The following is a 15,622-nucleotide window of genomic DNA, read 5'->3' as shown; positions in this document are numbered from 1 at the left end:
GAAAACCAGACCATCATTTCGAAATAGAGCTGCAGATTCGAGAAGCTCGTTCAAAATAGCTAGGTACACCCCATAAAGGGGTGGTTTTTGAGTTTTGAGGGCAAATTTCGCCTCCTTCATATAGAAATCGTACGTTTGTTTTTCCAGGAGAACACACCATTTGACACAAATTTGCATGTAAAGGGGTCGCCAGTAAGCACGTGGTCAAATCTGGCATAAGAAACAATATGAAATGTTGGGTAAAGCCAGTCCAAAATAACTGATTTGAACTTTTGTGTTTTGTAATTTATACCACTGCAGTAACATTACCTTTTTTTGACAACATCACACAATGTAATACGTTTTGAAACTGAATACTCCGACGTATTCTGTGTCTCCTTTGCTAAAAAATACGGTATGCCGATTACCATGTAAGGAGATGATGACGTCAAGACAGATTTGTAGTGTGTTTGGTCCTGGATGGTGCACGAAGTTTTGTCAAGGTAGCTTGTGTATTTATTTCCTAAATGGGAGAGATTAGGGTCGATCTAAACGAAGGCCGAGAATTGTATGATCCTCTAAGCGAGCTGAACTCTAACGCGAATGGTTGGATAATTTGGAGGATGTCTAGAATGATCTCGTCTCATTAAGATTATTTGGTGGTCAGTATTGAATTTCAACTGCGTCACAAGTTTGCGAAATGAGTATTCCGTCGAACGGTCAACGAACTATATTTTAGAAATCTGGAGACATGGCACATCGCATTTTTATTTTAATATTTTATATTTTACAAAAGATGTAAGAAGCAATGATTTTGTCGAAAATTCTGAAAAAAATATAGGAAGATTTGATCGCGAACACATTTTCACTTGGGGTCAACTAGCTCTGCGTACGATGCTGTGTGTTCCGCTACAGCTAATCGCCCCGCTCACCACAGCCCTGCAAAGACCCGTACGCGTACGTAGGGTCGGTGACTTCAAATCCATTTTGGGACTTGACGTAAAAAGCCAAATTACTGCCGAAATTCAGCGTTCTTGGGCCCAAGTCGTATCCCAGCCTACCTCAGCTACTCGATCGCTTCCAAAAATGACAGTCTTTTATTCACTTCTCGTAAATAACCGTCGATGTCGGCAACTCTCTCGCTAGCCCTGCGTACGATGCTGTGTGTTAGCTGTAGCACATAGCATCGTACGCAGGGCTAGGGGTCAACATGGGGTCGCAGCCATGTTGCCTCAAAACTTATTTCTGTCTGCACTCAAAACTCAAAAATGTCGGATATGAACCTGAAAAATCGATGCAATTTTGTCAAACTTCGGCGAAATTTCAGCATATAGACAAAATTTCATCTAGGTAAGGTAAATTTACTGAAATTTGATCGACAAATAATCCTGAGCTTGAACGTGACAGCTCGCCTTCTCCGGGAAGTCAAGTATCCAGCTGCTCATACACAGTTGCCCATATGGCCAGGTTTATGAGATTGTTTTCAAGCGACGGCGGCAGACCGTACGGGGCTCTGGATATGAACCTACCGCCGGTGTAGCTGTAATAACTGTTGCGTTGTTTTTAGTGCCCACGGACGAAGTCCTGGGGGAGTTATAGGTTTGGTCATGTCAGTCCTTCCGTCCGTCCGTTCACGCAGATATCTCAGACATGCCCTGGTCAATTTCTTTCAAACTTTGCACAAGAATAGTACCCAACCCCATACAGATGCACGTCGATTTGTTTCACAATGCGATCGAATTTGGCCGTGTTAGAGGACTTTTTAGTTTACACCTCCATAGACTCCCATGTATAAGGCAGTTCTCCATAGACTTTCATGTATAAGGCCAAGAAAAATAAAAATTTAGTTTCTCATCGTATTCATATTGCCTAAAGGATGCAGTGACACAGTTTTTGTCCCCACGGATAAAGTCCAGGGGGCTTATAGATTGGGTCATAGCCGTCCGTGAGTCCATCAGTGGGTCCATCGGTTCACGCAGATATCTCAGACATTTTGACAAAATATCATGTGACCTTGGTGACCTTTGACCTCAAATATACATTATTGTCCATAACTCAGTAACCACAAGTGCTAAACCTTTCATATTTGGTATGATGGGACACCTTATGACGCCACATATTGTACCTCATTAATTATGCGCATATCTAATTTTGAGCGAGCCAATAGAGCTAGAGGTCTGATTTTTGGTATATAGGGATAAGTTAACAATATAATTTGTTTGACAAAACGTCACGTGACCTCAATGACCTTTGACCTCAAATATACATATTTGTTCCACAACTCAGTAACCACAAGTGCTACAGCCTTCATATTTGGTATGATAGGACACCTTATGACACCATATATTGTACCTCATTAATTATGCGCATATCTTATTTTGAGCGAGCCAATAGAGCTAGAGGTCTGATTTTTGGTATATAGGAATAACTTAGCAATACAATTATTAGACAAAATGTGACGTGACCTCAATGACCTTTGACCTCAAATATATATATTTGTCCACAAATCAGTAACCACAAGTGCTACATCCTTCATATTTGGTATGATAAGACACCTAACGACACCACATATTGTACCTTATAATTATGCGCATATCTAATTTTGAGCGAGCCAATAGAGCTAGAGGTCCGATTTTTGGTATATAGGAATAACTTAGCAATACAATTATTTTGACAAAATGTCATGTGACCTCAATGACCTTTGACCTCAAATATATATATTTGTCCACAACTCAGTAACCACAAGTGCTACACCCTTCATATTTGGTATGATGGGACACCTTATGACACCACATATTGTACCTCATTAATTATTCGCATATCTAATTCTGAGCAAGCCAATAGAGCTAGATGTCCGATTTTTGGTACATAGGGATAACTATAGGGTAGAAATCTAAATATGCCCATCTAAATATTAGACATCTACCATCGAGAACAAAAGAAATTTGCTGTAATTTGAATATTTAAGGAGTTTAAGCAATTTCACTATAATAAAGAACCCCTGCCTCAAACTCCACAAAAGTTGCAAGACATATTTTGCCGTTGTCATGCGATTGCTTCGTTTAATAACCAGTTAATCAAATGCCTAATTGACAGGAGGAAATTCAAGACCATATTTGAATAGTAGTATATATTGTCCTCAAAATTACTCTATCTCGGCCCAAGAACTCATTGCCTTCAGCAATACTGCCTTGTTTTTACTTCAATGTATTGCCGGCACCACGCCGGTTTCCTCGGTCTCCATATTTTGACCTGTATTACCACACCATATTTTACAAACACGGATTTGTCCAGACCTATCAAAATTTGTTCGCAAAATTTTCAGTTTGATCATCCCACTTCTCAGCTGAATTCTACTGTCTATGGTTTGATTATTTCACACAACATTTCAACTTGTATTTCATTGCGGCTTCCACAATGTGATTGGCCAATAGTTGGTTTCTGAGTGGTCGCGTCGAGTCCCCGGCTTTAATTGCCTTGAAGGAAAGATACGCCGACGGTGCAGTGATCGGCGGTACAGGTGCCGGCACGACCTGTCTGAGTTCAACTGTCATGGTGACCGGCGGCCTAAGTTGGTCTGGTTTGGTGTACGGATCATGCGCTTGCACGTCGCATCCCGACGACCGAATGATGGCCTTACGTACGATAAGGACGGTGGTCTGGGTGTGATCGATGACGTGGTACTCGATACTCATTTCAGGTAACGCCCACTGACATGGCAACGCACGAGCATTGCATGTAGCTGTGTGATTTTTGTTAACTTTTCTATCGCATATAACCTGAAAACAGCAGGCAGGGTTCACATGAACTAATCAAACACAATGCTAATGGATGGAAATATTAAATTTCAATTATTTTCATAACCTTTTCACCGCTAACAAGAACAGTCAGTTTACAGCTAGTAACCAATGATAAAATAAGTAATAAATATACAGATGAGATGACAAACATTTAGTAAATTGTATGTAGAACTATATCAAGTATGAACAGACTAGAAAGGTGAAAATGAATTCCGAGCAAAAGTAAAGGGTTGAACTCGTTTCTCGTTTTCCCAACACCTATATGGATGACCAGACGGCTATGTAATTATCGACATTAAATAAGACAGGAGCAAAAGATTAAAGAAAGAAGGACGAATCGTTACGGAATGTTGCTTTAATCTTCAGCACACTGTCAACTGCAACGTTATGGAATTAGAATGATGTAATTCTTCGGTGATAACCTTGTTTGTCGTGAAAATACTAAGCGGAAGAAATTTCAACGGCACTTGGTTTCCTTGTATCACGTTTACACAGTATCATAAGTGCATGTGAATTCAAATGGCACACGCGCAGGAAACTAGTTTCTATCTTTTCTGTTTTGAAGTGAATCGGGCAGGGAAGGCCGTCTTATACGTCTCCTGGCCGACACCATGGGTCTGAGTCGTGGTGCTGAAGTGGGCGTCGGTGTGGACGAAAACACCGCCTTCGTCGTCTACGACATTGGCACGAGCAGCCAGAGGGGAACGGTATGTAGTACATGAATCTGTTGTGCCAGAAATTCATTAAAAACTTTTGATGAATGCAAAGTCGGTAATAAAAAGTAACAGTGTGACGCTGACACAGTTTCAGCACCATTTCAGCGTCCGTTGCACAAGATAAACTTAAAGGCTGGTAATGCTAACTTTTGATGATTTTTGCAATTTTTGTTTTTAATATCAACTATACTTTTTTCTTCTACTCCCCGGAGCATATTGATGTACACAGTATTCAGCTTGTCAACCCAGCCTGTCCACGTGTAAACTGCGTTGCTGTTGTTGACAATTGAGTTCTAGACTGGACCACAATTCAAATATAAACAATAAGAATGCATTTTATAATAATTGTATTTGCTATATTGACAAGCTAAAAAGTTGATGTTTCAACATTTTTTGGGAGTAGAGTAAGAATTTGCAATTGACATAAAAAAATAAAAATAAAAACAAAATCATCAAAACTTAGCATTATATATATATATATATATATATATATATATATATATATATATATATATATATATATATATATATATATATAAAGTCAGACGTGAGGACTGCGCCAAAGTGTCTTAAAACTAGACTTCTACATCTTAAAGGGGTTAAGGTACTGGCACTGGTAATGCTGAAGAAATAATTAAAGGTGAATACTTGAAAAGTTGAATAGATGCCTTGTAATATGATGAAATTTGTCTCTAAATTGAAAGGTATTTTATTACAGCGTTTACACGTTTACACGAACAAACATTGGAGTTTTTAAATACAACATCACTATCATCCAAACTTTGTTAAATTTTGAGATTATTCACCAAAATTTATCCGGCTAGAGCATGGACTAATCTGATTAAATAAGATAGAATTGTCGGTAATTTTTGCATTCTTTCTATGGTCTTAGTTCGCACCCCCTCCCCGATTTAGAAAAAAAGACCGACACGTCTCTTCTTCTGATTTTAATCAGATCAGAGAAGGAGAATTTTTGATAATGCTATATCTGTTAACTCTGTTAAGGTACTCGGAGAAAACGGGGTTTTCTTTGCTGACATGGATCATGCCCATATTCATTTTAATCCTTTTGATATCGAACATGTGGATTGCCATTATCTGACGGAGAAAGACGAATACAATTTCTTGCGAGGTGAGTATTGTAACTATAGTTACGGATAATAAGAGGGTATAGCGTCCCCATATTGGCGCCATGCTGTTTATAACCCTCTCGCGCCTTCAACGACCAGTAAGCTGCAAATTGGTGTTGATTAAGCTCAGCGAGCAAGCACCGCGAGGCCCAAAGGCTCATTTCGCTCAGTCTAATAGTTCTGGTCACATCATTGTAATGCAAACAAGGAGCAGTGTTGAGAGACAGAGGGACTTGTATAGGGTAAAGTGTTTGCACGGCTGTAATTTGTAGCGTGCAGATTTGTTTAAATTACATGGGCCTTTTGCTTCTAGATGAAGTGACCTACGCACCTACAAGAAGAACTTATCGGAGACGAGATGAACCCGAATGCAGAAACAAGTAGCGACGTCTTCAGCAATCCCACCAGACAACCGAGACAGTACGGCGAATTCAGACGCGTGGCGGTAAACCTCTTGGACAGCAGGGACGACAGTCACACGTGTGGGCGTTCCTACATGTCAGGCCCTTACTACTATGTCGATTTCACCCAAATCGAAAAATCGTCCGCGGCCTACGGGAACCATCCCAACTACGGCCATCGCCTGATTTCATACGAAGATATACATATTGACATAGACCAATCATCCCACCCAAATTGCGGTCTGTAGGTGACGCTCTACAACAAGTATGACCGTAATATAGAACGAATGCACTTTTCGAATCATAAGCAATAAAAAATGAAGAGAACAAAAGACCAATGAGATTGTTGTATTGTGTCTCCATTCTTTACAGACGAGTGCGGACAGTTTAGTTATCCCGTGATCATGATGGTTTTTTCAGCCTGAGAGACTTGCGTGCTCTTTACAACCATTTTCTCATCGTCCGGTCCGCACGGCTTGGTTAGATAGGCGTAGCTAGCATAGTCTCCAAGAATTAATCGCTGTTTCGGGGGATTTTCATTACCCAACAAAACATCTCTGGCTAGCAAAGTTGTCATCTTCTGATCTGCTGCTTGCATGTAGAACCATTGTGAAACCTTTTTAGCAAATTAAGTTTCAGCTGTCCTGTTTTTGTGGAAATCTGACCTCTGATCGTCCTACATATGAAGGAAGTGCCCAGGGAAAAGTTTCTTTTTCGAATGGCGGGTTACCTTGAATGTGTGCTAGTATGCGCAAAACTATGGAAAATGCAATTCTACAAGAATTGGTCGGTCAAGTTTAAAGCCACTTGAGCTGTATCTTTTTGCATTTTACTTGCCCCCCCAAAAAACCAAATCTTCGGGAAGATGTCTTTATTGCCGTCATTAAGCCATATTATCTTTGAAAATGTCACAAATTCCCATAATTCGGTTGTTGTTCACAGGTTTTGTGTACTCGCTCGCGGCGGCCATTATGTGACTTGCTTGTAGACATTATTTACATTGTATTAATTGTACATTCGTCGCCAAGCGTTCCATGAAGTGTTTTGTGATTTTTGATTTCAACACATCTTCACGAAAATGGATGCAAAAAAATACAGCTAATTGAGCTTTAAAGACGGAAATAGTATTTTTACACAGACCTAAGCCAGTCGACCTTGGGCTCATTCTCCGGATAGCATTATATCTAGTAAAATTTACACTCTTGTTTCAATTACTGCGGGTGATAATATAATGACCTTTCTTGTCGAGTAAAATGACTGAATTCCACCTTCGTATAAAAGCTAGTTAGGTACTAATTTAATTCTTCAAAAAAATGGAAACAAAACCTTCGGATATGAAATGTAAGGATTTTCTGGCGTCCCTAGTTATTCGCTATACTAAACATGACTCCTTAGGTTACTGGTGTTGAACATCTGTCTTCATGAATACTCACTATCACCAATCAAATTCCCCTAATACTTTAATGTGTACATTCCCGTAAAGGCGACATGTGTAACCATTTTAGTACATCTCCGTAGAATTACATATTACATATACATGTACGCCATAAGTGAGGGGCCTGGGTTTCCATGTTGAAACTCTTCGATATGCTAGGTTTTGGTGTCTAGGCTACATGATTCTTCTACACGTGACTCGCACTATAAAATTATTATTATTATTATTACAACATTTATTGAGATATGGTAATATAACCATGTGATGGTCGTATTACGTGGGAACGAAAACTAACTTCGCAGGTGTTTATGCAATAATATACGACCACAATAAAATTTGTAAACGTGCGCGAGAATTATATTTGTCGGTGTGCGGGGCTTTTAATAAGCAATGTGATCAGACAGTCCCAGGTTCTGAAGACATAATTTAATATATAAAGTTGTATTTCCTGCCATGATAAACACCATTACGGACAAGAAACTATTTTGTGAACACGACAAGCGAGCTTATGCGCACGAAATGGTTGTCCATGTAGACGTCGTAAATTCCATTCTTGGCTTCACAAAATACCCATTAGGCCCTTTGAATAAAATTCATCGTTTGCCGCCCGCGTGCTGGTAGGTTTTCAGAGGAAACTTAAGAAAACAAACACAATTTTAACACTTTTACAAATAAGAAATTTATTTTTCCAAAGGAAACCAAAAAAAAATTGAGCTTAAGTTAGCACACTCGTGTTTTTCGTTTGTGTTTTTCCCCCTGCCTGGCTGGTAGGTTATTCATATATCCAAGGACGGCAAACAAAGAATTTTCTTTAAATGGCCCTACAGACTTTCATACTTTCCTTTCTGTTCACCGCGGTTCAGAATAGTTATATTATAAAGGGACGTAGATTTCCTTTTGACCAGGTAAATTTTGCAAGTTGCAATTGGCGATTGGTATTTACGTTACGACGCGTACAGAACATAGTTATAAGTTGTGTCAAACATGGTTTATTCGCATGTTCTTCAGTACATGAAACAGCAACGCAATAACGCCGGTGGCTCATCTGTAAATTCATCACTTATAAAACTCCCCTGGTACACCCATTCCACACCGCGCTGCCGTACATTCCGTGCTTTAAGGCCCTTCACTAATATATTCATAGCGTCAAGAATAGTTTTGTGGACATCTGGACCACTAGGCTATCGTCTACACCTATCGACATGCATTCTCAAAATCCCTTGCTGGTGAAGCTCGTACAGGAGTTCGAATTCCAACGGGATCTCGTGAATTCTCTTCGTCCTCTCCACGAATCCGATCTCGTCGTAGTAGTGGAACTTGATGGGCTGTCCATCCGGGTTCTTCAGAAACGGCCAGAATCCGAACACGTGAGTCTCCTCGCATAGATTTAGTGCCATACTCAGGAGATAGAAACCTGTAAAATTCACGGAGAGGGGAGGCCTGTTTGTTAAAAATTGCCAGAATCCCGAAAATTTCAAGCCGTACCAAGATTTTTCTGATTAACTTATCTTACTGTTCTGTGCACCTTTATTGTTTGCAATTGGTTTTCAAACTTTCTGGGAGACAGATTTTTTACCTCAATATAGATCGTTATACTGTTCAGAATTTAAAAATAAAGTGGCTCCCGATCAACCGACTGACGACATCCTGACTAACCAATCAACTCATGGCTTGCATAGCCGACCTGCCGATTGGTTGATCTGCTGTTGTTTAGCCATCCAGTGATTGAACGACGGACTGACCAACCAGAAAACTAGCTGACCGAATGATTGACTGACTAGCAAACTGCCTTATGTTCCATAAACAATTTAATACAACTATACCGGTTGTTAATATTCCTTTCACACCACGTGTGGCCCAATACTTTGACACCTGTAGGAAATGCTGGGGATGTCCGAAAACGATCTGGGAAATTTCGGACTGGAAAATTCGCTTCGCTGTGTAGCAGTCTTCGAGTGAGGGTCGATTTGCGTAGGCTGGAATCCAAATCAACCCGTTGTATTCCCTCATGTCATTTTGAAATTCAAACTGCGAGTCTAAACTCTTCAGTGTCATGTACCTGTGTGTTAAAAGAGAGGACGAAAGACTTTCAACGGCAAGATAAGGTCGACGCACACTATGAATTCAATCCGTTCTGAGACGCCCTCTACGGTTATGGCGATATAGTCTGCTTTTCCTTAAATTCTTCTTGTCCCCTGGAAAGAATAGGATGGCATGCATGGTGTTTCACAAAAATCGAGTCTTCGGGAAAGTTTGAGACACACTACACCATTTATATATAGCAATGCATAATAAATACTTTATTAACGATATAAAATAATCATATTGAGGGAATTTGTTATGATTGTAGCGCCGACTGTCATGATGACGATAATAATGATGATGTTGTTGTTGTAGTTGTTGTTGTTGTTGTTGTTGTTGTTGTTGTTGTTGTTGTTGATGGTGATGATGATAATGATAATGACGACGATGATGATGGTGATGGTGGTGGTGATGATGATGATGATGATGATGATGATGATGATGATGTGAGATGATGATGATGATGATGATGATGATGATGATGACGACGACGACGATTATGAAAATGATGGTGGTGATGTTGGTAGCGTGACTGTTCTTGTCGTGATGGTGATGATATATGGGGTGGTGACGAGCTTCCCCCCCCCCTCCTTCGTTAATAATTCATTTTAATCGTCACCATCACCATCCATCTTCCATCTTGTTTTTCTTTACTGTATTACGCCGTTTTCGAATACAAATTACAAGACAAATGTGGCCGAAGGCCATGCAAATGGAAAGCCTACCTGTCATGCAGCACGCTCTTATTCAACGTTGTCAAATTGGTTTTCCTACCAGCATCCTTTGCGAACTTTGAAATTGGAGCAGCATTGCATCTGTGCATCAAAAACATAAAGCTTACATCCAAATTGAGGGATTGTTTTCACTTAAAACAGCGTGACTGATTTGGAGCTATCGTTCAGATGATTTTGTCGCTTTTGAAACGTGTTAAAAATACATCTAATAATATTTTGTAAAGTGTGCGATTTATCTTACTTGAACAACAAAATAGACTTCCGTTCACATGCTGGATGGTACGTACATGCAGTGGAAATTATTGGTCTTTTCGACACAAATCAATCTGTATCACTTGAAGGAATTATAATATCACAACCTTCAACAATTCTCTAGTGTTTAACAATTCTCTAACAATTCTCTAGTGTTAATGAGCTCAGAACCCCCCTAAATTGTATATTTTCGGAAAGCCTAGATATAGGGGAACATTTTGGTTACCATAGTGTCACCATTGTTTACATAACTATCATGTGACAGGTAATTTGCATAACCTTTCAAAAAACGGTTTCCCTATGTTTTGTTCAATGCTTTGAGATATGTGGCTGAAATTCATGTGAGTGCAAGCTATCCTACAGGTCTTCAAAAGTGTGTCTCAGAATTTTTCTAAACCTTCTCAAACATTTTTTATGCCAGAAAAACTTCCAGAGCAGTGAATTTTACCATAGTTGATTTCTTTAAAATTGTGCTCCAAAAAAACTAAGCAAGATATAAAAAATCTGAGACACACTTTGAAAGAGCATTGTGACAGCTTGCATTCCAGCAAGTTTGAGTCAGATATTTTGAAGTATTGAGACAAAACATAGGGAAAACCGACTTTTGAAAGGTTATGCAAATTATCTTGTCACGTGATAGTTATGTAAACAATGGTGACACTGTGGTTACCAAAATGTTTCCATATATGTAGGCTTTCAGAAAATGTATACTTTACGGGGGTTCTGAGTTTATTAACCGTTAGAGAATTGTTAGATTAAAAAGGTCACATTTCTTGTCTTGGAACCTTAAGTGTTTTATGTAAAGATGTCTATGTTATCTCAAACAAGTAAAGCGTACTGTTCTGTGTACAGTATAGTACAAATATACTGTGATGTGAGTGTCACACAAATTATGCCTAGTGAGGTATTGACTCCAAAATATTTTAGGAAAGCTTGTAAACGTATTACCTGAAGACGTATTCAGCCTTATCTATGTCATCGCCACAGTTACTGTCTATTAAGGTACCACTGTTGCCGATAACACTGCAGCGCTTTATAGGCTTGACCGGAAATGGTGTTTTCTTGTTGTAAAAAAGGGAAGGTGAGATTTTTAGTATTAAAGAGCTCCCATCCCAAAACAGATCAATATTCCATATTCACATACCACTCATACTTGTCTCGCCTGTGGAACTCAGCCAGACTGGGAGATATGTCGCTTGAGGGCGCTTTCCCTTCCCCCCCTTTCCCGCATCGGAGAGTACAGGGAGCGTCCTCCCACGAACGATGGATCGTCCAGACTAAAAAGATTCCTTAACGAGCAAACTATACAGGTACTCCATAAAGAATAATCGTGCATATGCATATGGATAAGTATCTTTCGTCATGTGATCGATCATCAATTAAAATTCTCATCAAGTCGTATAATCTCCCTGATAGAACAAATTTACCAAGACTAATTACCGAGACTAATAACCGAGACTTATCCTACCTTAGGAAATAATTGTTGAATTTTCTCGTTTATTGGCGCCAAACCAGGCCATGATGAAAAATGCAAACTGCTACCCGATGGGGTGTTTTCCTGTGTCACTACGCTTCCATGCAATGCTGTAAGGTTCGCGTCCAAAGCTTTTCTGGAATGCAAATTGTCAAAAAAAAATTGAATACAGCAAAGCCTTTGTATAGAAAACGGAGAGCTTATATAAAAAGCATTCAATTGTCATAAAATGAAGAAAGAGGGCGGTATGGCTTGTTGTTTGCTCAGTCACTTCATTAATGTGCAACGATATCGACGTATTAAAGCAACTATTTACCTGATGGAGTCGAGTGCCGTGAGATTCTGTTGCCATGGCAGTGATACTGTGCGGACATATTCGTTCAGCTTGTCAAGAGAGACGTCATCTGCAAACACAAAGAAAACGGTGTGTCCTTCCAAGAACAACGTAAAGAGGCAACATGTCTTCTCAAAGTGCATGCTTGATCTGATCTCAATGACGGTGCCTCAATAAATTAGTAACTTTAGACTCCAGATACACACACTCATAGGCTCTGCACTGAAAATTAAGAACTCTTCAAATTTCATTCTGATTTGAATGTAAAAACGCACGAAAATACCATCGTTATATTGCTATTAAAAGTTTCATAAAACATTCAGGAAAGAATCCGTAAGGAGAGGCTTTGAAAAAAATGACTTCGAAACACGGTCTCGTCATATTAGGTTTCCAATTCCTAATAATATGGCAAGATTATGTCTTTCTTTAGTGGTATAAAATAAAAAACATTCAAAATATACTGACTAAGCCATATCCCCGATTGATTTCGGTAAATATGATTTTTCCCCAACCGTAATCCTGATAATTGAAACAGGTGAGCCATTTAAGTTACTGTAGTAATAGTTTTTTCATAAAAAATACCATCAACGACTCTCGGGATTCGATAACCTACTGCATCTTGGGGTACTTACCCTCTGTCTCGTTTCTGATGTCCGTTTCTACATTTGTTTTGGTGACGTCATTCGCTGTGTTCTTATTGCCATCTCGGGCTTGATTCGCTGCTGTTATCCTTTCTCGCATTGCAACACAAAATAAATAAAATTAATTAATTAATTAGTTAATTAGTTAACAATTAATCATTTGTTGAAACTTTTAAGACATCATACCATTTTCGAGAGCTGGTCTGTAACAGAACCAGTAAACTTGCCACCGTATGAGTTTATTTTAAGATTACAAAAGCTACCAAGTTTGTTTTAAGTCCCAGAGCTAACTTGACACTGAATCAGTGCAGGGGGACAGCGGGACCAAGTGTTGCTAAAAGTGTTTTTTTCAAATGTACGGTGCTTTGGCAAGCTATGCAGAATATAGTATGACTTACTCAGGCTTGCGGTGAAAAGGATTGGTTACTGTGCTACGTTCCCTTGGTATTGTAACTAGCTTTGGAAATGATTCGGCAAGCGGAATATTTAAGTTATGCAAAAAAAAAATGAGAAAGAACGTTCAAATTGTTGCCCTTTTGTTTTGAAAACATCAAACACTCACTGTTCCGGAGGAGGACCCTGTACAAGGAGGTAGTTCTTCCTGCCGACGAATCCCTGTGGTCGCTTCAGTCCGAGGCTCCATCTGACGTTTCTGTGATTTGCGGCCAATACGAGCAAGGCTACCAAAATCAACACCATCAGAAGGGCCAGAGTTTGCGCAACCTTCGAAGCATACCGGAAGTCTATCGGCCACATCTGTCGGGTGGATTTGTAAAACATGAGTGACTGTTTACGCTGAAACGGGCGATCGTTGTTACTTTTGAAAAATATTTCATTGCAAATTACTTCATTTATAATAAGCCTCTTACAAAGAGGACATAATGTGTACAATGTTGTTCTTTAAAGTTGGTATATGAATACTAGACGTGACAAACGTACAGGCTATGCTGAAAAGTTGAAAGCTATACATTTGAGCGAAGAACAATAAAATTCATTTTATACAGCAAAAATACTGTAAAATAATCGAAATAATCAGCTAACTGCGTTTGAATGAGTGAATCAATCCTATAATTTAAATCTTCAAGCACAACTTTATAATTATGCCGTTTCTTTCACTCGTATGCTCTCTCTCGTCACGACACTTGAGTTAAGTTTCATTTCGACATCAAATTTAACAAGCGAACACACCATTTACATTGTGTATCTGCCTCATTATGATACAAGAAATCTGATACGCTATTGTTAATAACATGGTTCATCTTCCGTGTGATTCTATTCATGATTAATCTGAACATGCACGAGCATTGCAGATATTTTGTGATTTAATCTGATATCAATTTATTTTCTCTAGTAAAAATAACGAGTACTCCGTGTCGAACATTACATAACGACCTTTACAAAGTGACAAAGTTCCATCGAATTGATTATCTATTTCCAATTGATGAAGTCATATTTTGCGTACACGCCTCCACCCTCTTGACTCCGAGCCCCAGCCACTAGTAGCGCCAGTACCACTGCGCCCTCTTGCGGCAGAGGTGACAGAGAAGGGAACCGACAAGGCAATGATAACGAATCTTCTTAAACCGAGTACCCTATGTACTCTCGTGATTTGCATGCCCTTAATTGTTATGGTAGTTTGGTTTCCTTGTAATAGGTGAATAGGGGTTTATCCAAACTATTATTGATTCAAGCGTTTCCTTGGGACATGTTGCATGCGAGCCCACTCGCCAATACTGTATAAAATAGTAACGAAATTATCACTCATTATGTGCCACGGTGTACTTACTAATATATATTAACTCCTCTTTCAGAGTTAAGGGCCGAGCGATGACTCCCAGGCTCTAAGTGAAGTGTGGGTTCCGTGTTCTTCGAGCCATCAAAACCACAGTGTGAACCACGTCTCTTTCCTCCCACCGTCCGCCATGTTTTATCACTAGTATACTGATTGGAAACCTTAAACTATAAACACAACCTTTGGACCACGATCATATACAGTCTTCGAAGTGGTGGCGCTGGTAGCTTAATCATTAACTGACTTTTACGGGTTTGTTATAGTGCGCCCTCGTTCGGTGAGAAACGCGGTAACAAAAGTTAATCAAACTTGTTGCTTTCCAACCCATTTTTATGAAAGCTAATTTTTTAAAACAAAATTGTCACGTGGCCATCTCATACGAGCAAGGCTTGCAAAATGACGCAAATACTGTACTTCCCCTTTTGTAGCTTGAGGAAACCTACGGAAATGTACTATATTCGGTAGCATACCCGGTGAAACCAGTGCGAGCAGTCTATTTGCGGACGATGGCAGGCGTATTACCAAGGTAAATGTTTGTCGTGAATTTATCAGTGACGTAAATCATAGACTATAGAAAATTTTATTTTTCAATATGTCAATAAAACGTATTGTGATGTGTATGTGGATACGGAACATTTCGTAACTCAGACTGTTCATTAAATATTCTGATTCAGTACAATCTAATCACGGAGGTGGAAGAGGAACTATCCCCATGGTCTATTCTATTTCGACATGCCTTTCCACCGAGCCAAGGTCACTGTCAGCAGCTGAATGACCCCTTACCGGTATACGTATAAGCATAGAACCCATGGTATACCACAGACAGTCTTCCTCTCTACCGTCTATGAGAAT

At 39.4% G+C, this 15,622-nt stretch overlaps 1 protein-coding gene across 2 annotated transcripts; it reads right to left on the bottom strand.

The window, feature by feature from the left end:
• Nucleotides 1–7,872: 7,872 nt before the first annotated feature.
• LOC139140187 (alpha-N-acetylneuraminide alpha-2,8-sialyltransferase-like) lies at nt 7,873–14,921 on the bottom strand. 2 transcript variants are annotated; one of them, XM_070709256.1, is made up of 9 exons: nt 14,765–14,921; nt 13,541–13,734; nt 12,970–13,067; nt 12,320–12,407; nt 11,998–12,139; nt 11,478–11,590; nt 10,269–10,358; nt 9,285–9,520; nt 7,873–8,875 (listed from the first exon to the last, which is right to left on the bottom strand). In XM_070709256.1, the coding sequence occupies exons 2-9, from the start codon at nt 13,732–13,734 to the stop codon at nt 8,643–8,645; spliced, it is 1,194 nt and encodes a 397-aa protein (XP_070565357.1). In that variant the 5' UTR covers nt 14,765–14,921; the 3' UTR covers nt 7,873–8,642. The 2 variants fall into 2 exon arrangements, with proteins under 2 accessions (XP_070565357.1, XP_070565358.1); XM_070709257.1 differs by lacking the exon at nt 10,269–10,358 and having other exon boundaries at nt 8,433–8,875; nt 14,765–14,901.
• Between the last annotated feature and the right edge of the window lie 701 nt (nt 14,922–15,622).

Source organism: Ptychodera flava, chromosome 9 (assembly GCF_041260155.1).
Source record: "Ptychodera flava strain L36383 chromosome 9, AS_Pfla_20210202, whole genome shotgun sequence".
Classification (NCBI taxonomy): domain Eukaryota; kingdom Metazoa; phylum Hemichordata; class Enteropneusta; family Ptychoderidae; genus Ptychodera; species Ptychodera flava.
This window is presented reverse-complemented; position numbering and strand designations above follow the sequence as displayed.

Excerpts from the sequence above, each read along its gene's own strand:
- LOC139140187 (XM_070709256.1), bottom strand. The coding sequence starts at position 13,734 with ATGTGGCCGATAGACTTCCGGTATGCTTCGAAGGTTGCGCAAACTCTG. Across the intron at positions 13,068-13,540 it reads CAGGGTCCTCCTCCGGAACA|GATAACAGCAGCGAATCAAG; the intron begins GTGAGTGTTTGA and ends AATGCGAGAAAG. Across the intron at positions 11,591-11,997 it reads TTCAACAATTATTTCCTAAG|AAAACACCATTTCCGGTCAA; the intron begins GTAGGATAAGTC and ends TTTTACAACAAG.